This window comes from Cetorhinus maximus, chromosome 31 (assembly GCF_964194155.1).
Source record: "Cetorhinus maximus chromosome 31, sCetMax3.hap1.1, whole genome shotgun sequence".
NCBI lineage: Eukaryota > Metazoa > Chordata > Chondrichthyes > Lamniformes > Cetorhinidae > Cetorhinus > Cetorhinus maximus.
Window position 1 is genome coordinate 2046320 of NC_135909.1, and position 11438 is coordinate 2057757.

At 52.6% G+C, this 11438-nt stretch overlaps 1 protein-coding gene across 1 annotated transcript; it reads right to left on the reverse strand.

The window, feature by feature from the left end:
• Positions 1-2826: 2826 nt before the first annotated feature.
• LOC144670249 (insulinoma-associated protein 1b-like) lies at positions 2827-3906 on the reverse strand. The gene has a single exon (XM_078532736.1). The coding sequence runs from the start codon at positions 3904-3906 to the stop codon at positions 2827-2829; it is 1080 nt and encodes a 359-aa protein (XP_078388862.1).
• Positions 3907-11438: the final 7532 nt, after the last annotated feature.

The window sequence follows — 11438 nt, forward strand, 5'->3', positions numbered from 1 at the left end:
GCTCCCCCCTCACTCCACCCACCGCTACCCCCTCACTCCACCCACCACCCCCCTACTCCACCCACCTCTCCCTCCTCACTCCACCCACCGCTCCCTCCTCACTCCACCCACCTCTCCCCCCTCACTCCACCCACCACTCCCCCCTCCCTTCACCCACCGCTCCCCCCTCACTCCACTCACCGCTCCCCCCTCACTCACAGCTTCCCCCTCCCTCACCCACCACTCTCCCCCTTAAAAATCACTCCCCCCCCCACCTAACGCTACCCCCTCCCTTCCCCAGTCACCTCTCCCCCATTCACCCACCACTCCCCATCCTTCCCTCACCCACCACCCCCCCCACCACCACTCCCCCCCTCGCCACTACTCCCCACCTCGCCACCACTCCCTCTCCCACTGCCACTCCCCCCCTCGCCACCACTCCCCCCCTCGCCACCACTCCCACCCCCCACCACCACTCCCCCCCTCGCCACCACTCCCTCCCTCACCCAACACTCCCCCTTCGACCACTGCTCCCCCCCTCACCACCACTACCCCTTCATCCATCGCTGCCTCCTCCTTCCCCCATTCACTGTTCCCCCCCCTCACCACCCCCCACCCAGCACTTCCCTTCTCACCCACCCTTCCCCCATCATCCACCCCAGTCCCCCACTCCTCCTCCCCACCCCACCCCTCAGCAAACCATCCCAGGTCATCCAGGGCCTTTCTTCTTAATTCGTTCACAGGCATCACTGATGAGGCCGGTATTTATTGCCCATCCTAGAGAAGGTGGTTGTGAGCTGCCTTCTTGAACTGCTGCAGTGTGTATGGTGAAGATGGGTCCACAGTGCTGTTGGGGAGAGGGATCCAGATTTGGACCCTGCAGTAATTAAGCAATGGCGATATAAATGGTTTGTGTGTGTGCCTGTGTCTGTATGTGTGTCTGTGTGTGTGTGTCTGCGTGTGCGTGTCTGTGTGTGTGGCTGTGTGCATGTGCCTGTGTGTGTGGGCGTGTCTGTGCATGTGTGCATGCCTGTGTGTGTGTGTCTGTGTGCCTGTGTCTGTGTGCATGTGTCTGTGTGTGCGTCTGTGTGTGTGGGCGTGTCTGTGCGTGTGTGTGTGTGTGTGTGTTGGAGGGGGGTGAGTTAGGAAAGAGTCTCAAGATTTTAAATTGGCCCATCCACAACTGAAAGGAGAACAAACTTGTACAAAGTATAGTAGAAAAACTATGAGGGTGTAACAGGCAAACACTCCGATTGGGAACGAGAGGTGCTGGCTCCAGTATGCAAATCACTACCAGCGAATGGACAGGTACAAGAAGCAATCCGAAACGTGAATGGAATTGTGACCTTAACCCTGGGATCAAAAGGGAAGAAATGCAGCTGGACGGAGCCTTGTTAGACTCCATCAGCAGGAGCTGCGTTCCCTTCCTGACACATTATCCCATTGGTATTAGAGCACAGATTTACCAGAATGATATCAGAGCTCAAAGGGTTAAGTCATACAGGTTGTATACACTTGGGCTAGAGTTCCCTTGTGTTTCAGAGCGGGGATATGTTCCAGATCAATCAAATGACACAAGCTGGGCTTTATTCCTCGAACTTAGAGGGCGCTTTGATTGAAGTTTTCAAGATATTAAGGGGGGGCAGATAGGGATGGAGAGAAAGAAACTATTCCTGATGGTCGGGGAGTCTAGAACGAGGGGGCAGAATCTATTGGAGCCAGACCTTTCAGGAGAGAGAGCGACACTTCTCCACACAAAGGGTGGGAGAAGTTCGGAAGAGGCTACCGCCAACGGTATTGAAAAATGCTAAGAAGATGGACGTAGAAAAGCTATCTCCTCTGGCGGTGGTGGGGGAGGGAGGAATCATTTTAAAATAAGTGACATGCCGTTCACTCCCAGGGCTGTGGTGGCTGAGGGCCGGTTCAAGCTGGAGATGGATACATCTTTGATCGGTAAGCATTAAAAGGTAAAAGCCGGACCTGGTGAGAGGGGCTGAATGGCCTTCTTCTGGGGCCCCCCTAACCTACCTCAGCGCGACCCGCATTTCCCCAGGTATCCCCCCACTGACGAGGAAGTGTGACAGGAGGCGAGTTGAAGTCTTTAACGTTTTTATTTAAAATATCTGAGAGAAAAGTAACAACACTGGAACGAAAGCTGTCATGGGCGACAGACGCTCCTTCGTCTCCGTAAGAGAATATAATTATTTTTTTTTTCTTCAAGATGAAAGTCATTGAAAAAATACAAAAATTCAGCTGTACAAAAACGGATCTTTCCATCGCCTCCCACCTCAGTACAAAAGCACGTCTCGAAACAGTTTGCAAGGAGATCTTGCACGAGAAAGCATTCTATTGTATATAAAATCAACCGAGAAAAGGGGCAAAATATAAATAAATTATATAATTTATAGTCGTCTCAAACCATGTCGTGATTAAAAAGAAAATACTGAGCTGGTGAACCTTTCCGCTCTCTTCTCTGTCACGTGACAGTTTTAATCATGTTGCTTTTATCATTTCATTCACACACACACACACACGCACACAAAATAAATAAGGTCAGGACTGCGATGGGGTTCAGAGTCTGTGTTTAGATGTCTGTCCGCATTTCACATCACTGCCGTGGAAAGTTGGAGCGACACATTCTGGTTTGCAAGGAGTAAAAAACCCAGTTCAAACTGTCCAAACCCCAGTTAAAAATCAGTCACACTGTCCCCAGTAATGCTGGAGTTCTGTTTCAAGGTATACAAGACCAGTTCGGACAGGTTTTACTTCATTTCCGAGCTTCGCGGCCGTTCTCTCTCTCTCTCTGTTCTCCGAGGGGGGTGACACGTGCCATTGACCCTTCCCGCTTTAGGGGCAAGCAGGAGGCGGAGGGTGTCTGAGGATGGGGCCTAGCCCCGTGCAGGGGAGCTGCAGTCCTGACGGAGGGCGGGCGAAGGAGCTGAGGCCCGCTCCCTCCAGCGAGCTCGCGGGCCGGCCGAGGAACCGCTGGCTGCCGGGCAACAGCACGGGGGGTCGGTGAGTGGCCATGTGCTTCCTGAGGTAGGCTTGCCTCCGGAATTTCTTACCGCAGAGCGGGCAGTCGAACAGGTCCTCCTCCGGGCCCGGGTACTCACAGGGCTGGGGCGAGGGGTTGCGGCTGTCCCGGGGCTGGCCCTCGGCTTTGCCCCTGCCCTTGCCGCCCCCGTTGTCTCTCCCGGCCTCCGGCCCTTGGAGGGCTCCCTGGTTCCGGGGCTTGTGCCAGCGGCAGTGAGAGGCCAGGTTGGCCGGGCAGCTGAAGACCTTGTCGCACACGGAGCAGCGATATTCCACCCGGATGATGCGGGAGCACTGGTGTTGCGCCAGCGAGAGGGCGTCGACGTACTCCTCCTTGCACAGCTGGCAGATGAACTCGCCCAGGGGCTGGTCACCCGCCGCCTTGGGCTGCTGCTGATAGTCGCTCAGCTCTCTGGTGATCCTCAGACCCAGGACCGGCGAAGTGGTCACCTCGTCCCGGTAGGTCTTCCTCTCCGCCCTGGGCCTCTTGCCCTGGGCTTTGGCTTTGGCCGGGGGCGGCTGCCTCTTGACCGCCTGGATGGCCGCGCAGTTGGAGCCCATCCTCGCCTCCTCGTCCGACACCGACGCCCCGAAGGCCGCCCCCGCCAGCGACGAGGCCAGGGAGGAGGGGCTGGGGAAGGACTCGGCCAGCACCGGCGAGCTGGAGTTGACCGGCCTATTGGGGCTGCGGGCCGGGGTGCAGGGGGAGCTGGGCACCCCGCAGCCGGCGGGCCTGATGCCAGCGGAAGAGGCGGCGTGGTGCAGGGGGGCCCCTCCCTGCGCCCACGGGGAGGGCACTGCTTCCGGGACGCCCCATTCCTCTTCGGCGCAGCGTACTCTGTAGGAGACCGGGGCAGCTCTCTTGGTCCTCTTCACCAGGAACCCTCGGGGCATGGTGGGCCCTGGAAACTCTCTGCCGAGCGCGTTGTGACAACTGGCAAAATCAAAGCCCAGCAGCCTGCGAGCGAGCGCCCTGCTCTGGTCCTGGATGTGGCAGGGAGAGGGACAGGCGCCTGAGCTACGAGCAGCGATCTTCCTCACTTGGAACTGTTCAATCGCAGCACAGCTCGGGCTATTTAAAGGCTGCACAATCCCATTGTCTGGTCCATCTCAAGCAGATGGCTTGGGATGACGAGCCAATCAGACAAAGGGGGTAATCTGATCCAAGAGAGACTGACAAGTCTCCCAGGAGACGCCAGATGTACCTGTTCTGACGCGTGTTTGCTCCTCATTATGCAAATGACTATGAGGGTGCCACACGTCCGGCCTGCCCCTTTTGTCTTGATCCCATTCATAGCACACGTGCCGGGCCTTTGTCCGAGTTCAATAGAGGCAGGGAAAGAAAGATAGAGAGAGAGAAGGGGCCTCGTCCTGGGGGAGGGGATGGGGGGGGTGGCGAGATAGAGAGAGGTCTCTTAACATCTCCAAACGCGCCTGATCCAACTCTGCTGGGTCTATTGTTTGCAACAGATCAGACTTAGACCCCAGGCTGTCTGATTCACACAAAGCCAAGAGCGGGAGAGAGAGAGAGAGAGAGAGAGTGACTGAAATAAAAGAGGCAGAGAGAGAGAAACAGAGAGAGAGAGACTGACAGAGTGAGAGAAAGAGAGAGTGACTGAAACAAAAGAGGCAGAGAGAGAGAAACAGAGAGAGAGAGACTGACAGAGTGAGAGAGAGTGACTGAAACGAAAGAGACAGAGAGAAACTGAGATTGAGAGAGAGACTGACAGAGTGAGAGAGACAGAGAGAGACTGACAGGGTGTGTGTGAGAGAGAGAGAGAGAGAGAGACTGACAGAGTGAGGGAGAGAAAAAATCTGACAGAGAGACAGAGATTGAGAGTGTGAGAGAGAGAGACTGACAGAGTTAGAGAGAAAAGAGAGATGGGGATACATATAGATTGAGAGAAAGGAAAGAGGGAGAGGGAAAGAGAAAAAGAGCCTGACAGAGAGAGTAAGGGAGACAGGGAGAGAGTGAGAGAGACTGACGGAGTGAGAGAGAGAGGCTGACAGAGAGAGAGAGACAAGAATGAGACTGACAGAGAGACTGACAGTGAGAGAGAGAGGATAGAGAGAGACTGAGAGTGAGAGAGAGACAGAGAGGGAGAAACTGATAGAGTGAAAGTGAGAGAGGACAGAAAGGGAGATGCAGAAAGAGAGAGGCAGAGACTGACATATACCGAGAGAGAGAGAGAGAGAGAGAGGAAAGACCTGGGACAGAAAGCACGAGAGAGAGAGAGATGGATATATCCGAAGATGAAGAGGTAGAAAATGAGTGACAGAAGAGAGACGTGCAGAAATAGAGAGAGTGTGGGAGACAGCATTTGAGGAAGAGGACAGAGAAAAAGGTAAGAAGGAGGTAGAGAGACTGACAGAGAGAGTGAGAGAGACAGAGAGAGAGAGAGGGGAAAACATGGAGAAATGACAAATATTGTTAAAATTCGAGAATAAAGATCAGAAAATAGTTCGGGTGGATTTTTAAAGGCAATTTAAAAAACTCTACATTAATGTACAATTAAAGTTTATAAATACATTGAAATATGTGTCAAATAATTAATAATCAGTCATTTCGTTTGTTTTCCCTGTTTGACCCTTTATTTTAAGAATTGGCAAAGATCAGGAAGAGGCTCACTGAGTCCCAGTGAATGCTCAAACCCCAGGTCACTAGTTACCTCACCCTGCATTCGAAGCCTCGGGAACATTGACACAGCGCCCACCACCCTCCTAACCTTCAAGCTGAGCTCCCTTTAAGGCCCTTCCCATGGCTGTTCACCCACACATCTTTCTAATCCATCACCATGCCCCCCTGACTAGCCCAGTTTCCCTCATCCCATCGAAGGCTCCGAGATTGCGAGCTGTGCTAGTTGGTTGAGTGAGACGCTCTGTGGCAGCACACCATCCTGGCTTGGAAATATATCGGCCGTTCCTTCACCGTCGCTGGGTCAAAATCCTGGAACTCCCTCCCTAACTGCACTGTGGGTGTACCTACACCACAAGGACTGCAGCGGCTCAAGTAGGTGGCTCACCCCCAACTTCTCAAGGGGCAATTAGGGATGGGCAATAAATGCTGGGCCCAGCCAATGTTGCTTATCCTTTTATCATCATTCTTTTGTGCGGCCTGGGCATCATTGTCAAGACCTGCATTTATTGCCCACTTGTCATGAAAGAATATAAACAACTTCTGAACCCAACAGTCGGCCTTGAAGCCATTTTCTCTTCTGTAATCGCGCGTGAATCTATAGGCTTCCAGAATGTTCTAGGTGTGATAAAAATGTTTGTACTGAGAGGACCTCACCTCAGAAAGTCCCCAAATCTTTTACAGCCGATGATTTTGAAGTGTGTTCACTGTGGTAACATCGAAATCCCAGCAGCCACCTGTGCACCACCAGATCGGCCAAGCACCAATCCTGTTTTCTTCCTTCCCGATGGTGGTTGAGGGGTAAATATTATCTCAAGACACTAGCGAGGGTTTCCTGCTCTTCTTGCAATAGTGGAATCTTTTGCATTCCCCTGAAAGGGCAGGTGAGGCCTCAGTTTCAACATCTCATCCATAGGCGGTGCCTCGGACAGTGCAGCACTCCCTCAGTGCTGACACCGAGAGTGCCAGTCCCGCATTGTGTGCTCAAATCCCTGAAGTCGGCCCAGAAACCCTGTCCTTGTGAATCCACAGGTCAAGAGAGAGAGAGAGAGAAAGAGAGAGAAAAAGAGAGAGAGAAAGAGAGAGTGCTCCCTCAAAGCCACGGCTGACACATTGGGCGGGCATTAGTGAAGAAGTGTTCTGACGTGGGACTGTGTCCTAATTCACTGTTAACTACAGGAGACTCGCATCTCAATCTGGGCGTGACAGCACATCACTAAATCAGTTGTGAGAGCCCTCCCCGCTGCCATGTTTAACCATGTACCACCCATGTGCCAATCTATACAGCAATGTACAGCATTTACAAGACTAGCGCCAGACAGTCCATACAGTGACAAAGAATGTTTGTAATAGTGTATAATAAAGACTGAACTTTAATTCACAAATGAAATAAATAATTATTGAAAACGCATCATCTTAATTTATCTCCCCCTCTCCCTTTCTCAGTTAGAAGGTCGTAGATTCAAGCCCCACCCCAGAGACATGAACAAATGATCCAAGCCAACACTCCTGGTGCCAGTGCTGAGGGAGCACCGCACTGTCGGAGGGTCAGTACTGAGGGAGTGCCGCACTGTCGGAGGGTCAGTACTGAGGGAGTGCTGTACTGTCTGAGGGTCAGTACTGAGGGAGTGCTGTACTGTTGGACGGTCAGTACTGAGGGAGTGCTGTACTGTTGGAGGGTCAGTACTGAGGGAGAGCCGCACTGTCTGAGGGTCAGCACTGAGGGAGCACCGCATGGTCGGAGGGTCAGTACTGAGGGAGCGCCGCACTGTCGGAGGGTCAGTACTGAGGGAGCGCTGCACTGTCGGAGGGTCAGAACTGAGGGAGCGCTGCACTGTTGGAGAGTCAGTACTGAGGGAGCACCGCACTGTCGGAGGGTCAGTGCTGAGGGAGCGCTGCACTGTCGGAGGGTCAGGACTGAGGGAGCGCCGCACTGTCGGAGGGTCAGTACTGAGGGAGCGCCGCACTGTCGGAGGGTCAGTGCTGAGGGAGTGCCGCACTGTCTGAGAGTCAGTACTGAGGGAGAACCGCACTGTCGGAGGGTCAGTACTGAGGGAGCGCCGCACCATCAGACGTTAAGCCTACACCCCCGCCTGTGTTCTCATATGCAATGGGTGATCCCACAGCCACTACTGGAAGAGGAGTAGGAGACGGTGGGGGGAGAGTTCTCCCCAGTATCCTGGGGCCAATATTTATCCCTCAGCCAAAGAACAGATTATCTGGCCATTAGCTCACTGCCACGGGAGTTTGCTGGGCCTGGGTTGGCTGCTTGCATTGCAACCATCAGCACCGCGGCATAAATAAAAACTGCTTCACATGGTGGCAAAGAGCTTTGCCATGTCCTGGGGTGGTGAGATGGACCATCGAAATGCAAACCTTTCTTTCATTCAGTGCATAGCAAGATCCTCCAAAGACGATCCCCCCCCCAACTCCACCAACAAAGTGTAAAATATTCTGTCAAATGGTTCGACACAAGTCAGGGTGGAGTGGAGGGTGAAGGGAAATAAAAAGGAAAGGGCTGGCAGTAAAATGAATTTAATTGATGTGGGTTTAATTTGTCATCAAGATACAGTGGAGTCGGGGTTACTGGGGGGAAGATCTGCAGCCCATTGAAACAGCTCAACAGCCTCGAACATGAGGGCCGGGTCGATTGGAAGTGTTGACAAGCCCCTCACTTTGCCAGGTCTTAAGGAGAGATGATTAAATGGAGAGCTGTTTTGATGCCGCACACATACACACACACACAATGCAGAGTCTGCGTGGCACACGACCTCTTTCAGTCCGCCTGTGTGTTCTGGCCAATTTGCATCTGGCTGGAGGCTGTACGACAGTCTGCTCTGTACCCCCCACCCCTCCCCACCCACCCAACCCTTCCCTCCCCCACCCCCAGGGACTGGCTCGTGTGGACAAGAGCCCAACAGACACGCATCCATTCCGAGCCCTCTGGCATTACCATAAAGCTGCACATCTTATTAACCCATGCTGCATTACAGAAAGAACAGATCAATCAGTAATGAATGTGCAACCCCGGCCAATCTCCCTCTCTCTCCCTCCCTCTCTCTGTCTCTCTCTCTCTGCCTCTCTCTCTCTCTCTGTCTCTCACCCTGTCTGTGTCTCCCTCTCTGCCTCTCTCTCTCTCTCTGTCTCTCACCCTGTCTGTGTCTCCCTCTCTGCCTCTCTCTCTCTCTCTCTCTGTCTCTCCCCCTGTCTCTGTGTCTCCCTCTCTGCTTCTCCCTCTCTCTCTGCCTCTCCCTCTCTCTCTGTCTCTCCCCCTGTCTCTGTGTCTCCCTCTCTGCCTCTCCCTCTCTCTCTGCCTCTCTCTCTCTCTCTGCCTCTCCCTCTCTCTCTGCCTCTCTCTCTCTGCCTCTCCCTCTCTCTCTCGCCACCTCTCCTCACTGTCTCTCTGTCTCTTCCTCTCTCTCTCTGTCTCTATCTCTCTCTTTGCCTTTCCCTCTCTTTCTCTCGCCGCCTCTCCTCACACTCTCTCTGTCTCTTCCTCTCCCTCTCTCTCTGTCCCTCTCTCTTTCTGACTCTCCTTGCTCTCTCTCTTTCTCTCTCCCTGCCTCTCTCACTCCCTCTTTTCTCTTTTATTTTTACCCTCCTGCTTTCAGGGGGATGGAAAATGAATTCAATTAGGGTGTGTTTTGAAAAAAAGGGCTTAGATTTCAGAGAGCCTTTCAGAAGCTGAGGTTGGGTAAGGGTTAGGTTTAGGATTAGGGGGTTAAGGCTCGGGTTGGGATTAGGGGTTAGGGTTGGGTTATGGTTAAGAGTTAAGGTTGGGTTATAGTTAGGAGTTAGGGTTGGGTTGGGGTTAGGGTTGGGTTATGGTTAGGAGTTAGGGTTGGGTTATGGTTAGGAGTTAAGGTTGGGTTATAGTCAGGAGTTAGGGTTGGGTTGGGGTTAGTGTTGGGTTGGGGTTAGGGTTGGGTTAGATTAGGGGTTAGGGTTGGGTTAGGGGTAGGATTGGGTTAGGGGTTAGGATTAGGGTTGGGTTAGGAGTTAGGGTTGGGTTAGGGGCTAGGATTGGGTTAGGGTTTAGGGTTTGTTTAGGGTTTAGGCTTGAGTTAGGGGTTAAGGTTACGATTAGGGTTAGGGCCGTGTTAAGAATTAGGGTTAATCCACAGCACCTTTCAGAACCTGAGGTTGGCCCAAAATGCTTTACAGCTAATGAAGTACTTTTCTTGAAGTCATACTAAATCATCTGGAACGCCTGGAACTCCCTGCCTAACAGCACTGTGGGTGTACCTACACCACACAGACTGCAGCAGTTCAAGAAGGCAGCTTACCACCACCTTCTCAAGGTGCAATTAGGGATGGGCAATAAATGCTGGGCCCAGCCAGCGACGCCCACATCTCATGAGTGAATGAATATAAAAAAAATAGTGTTGCCACTGTTAGAGTTCAGGAGATGTGGCAGCCAATCTGTGCACAGTAAGATCCCACAGACAGTGCCCTGTTTTATTGATGTTGGTTGGGGGTTAAGTATTAGATCCAGTGTGCTGCTGGAAGCTCCCCAGCGCTTTGATGAATCGTCTCCATCTACCCCCGAGAGTTCAGCACTCCCTTGGTACTGGGGCCGGAGATATGTCAGCCTACATCACGCGCTCAGGCTCCTGACCCACCATTTTCTGACTTCGAGGGGCAAGAGAGAGTGCGCTGCCCAGGCTAAAGCCACAGCTGACCCAGAGACAGGTCAGCCTGGCTCACATGAAGTGCAGGCTGGCGCCAACCCATTTTCAGGTGGACACAAGAGTCTGTGCTAACATGGAGCCCCCATCAGCCGAATGTCAAAACTCTTCTCCGTTGGCTCCCTTCCTGTCCTGAATTTGCCATCTCTCACAGGGGGCGCAGAGCTCTGGCTGACCCCTGACACCATTCCCAAGTGGCCACTGCTGAGTCTCGATGGTGTGTGTGCCGGATGTTCGACCAGGGAAAGCATCACAGTGGGGTTCTATTCCACCGGAGATACTTGAGCGTCAGCCTGGCACCAAGCGTGTGAGATTCTGAGCCGCTGAGTGGATTGCTCACATTTGGACACTCAAAAAGGAACCAGAGTGGAAAAATATGTCATCTACTCGGTGACTGGGAAGTCAAAGATGGATTAACAACCTCCAGGACACCACTAACACTAAGCCTAACCATAACAGCCTAACTCTAACCCAAAAACCTAAACCCTAACACTAACCCTAACCCTAAAACCTAAACCCTAACACTAACCCTGACCCTAAAACCTAAACCCTAAGCCTAAAACCTAAACCCTAACCCTAACAGCCTAACACCAATCCTAAAACCTAAACCCTAACCCTAAAACCTAAACCCTAACCCTAACACCAATCCTAAAACCTAAACCCTAACCCCTAACCCTAACCCTAAAACCCTAACATTAACCCTAACTCTAACACTAAAACCTAACCCCTAACCCTAACCCTAACCCAACTCTAACACTAACCCTAAAGCCTAACCCCTAACCCTAAAACCTAACCCTAAAACCTACCCCCTAACCCTAACACTAACCCTAAAACATAACCTTAACCCTAACCCTACTCCCTAACCCTAACTCCCTAACCCCTAACCCTAACACGAACCCTAACCCTGATGCAAACTAATTGGCCTCAGTTCCTGAACTGAGGGTTGGATAGGCTGGCCGGTGGGTGAGGAAGGGGAGAGGAGAGGAGGAGAGGGGAAGGGGGAATGGGGGAAGAGAGTGGTGAGGAGAGAAGAGGTGAGAGGAGAGGAGGAGAGACAAGTGGAGAGTGAGGAGAGGGGAGGGGAGGAGGTAGAGTTTGAACAT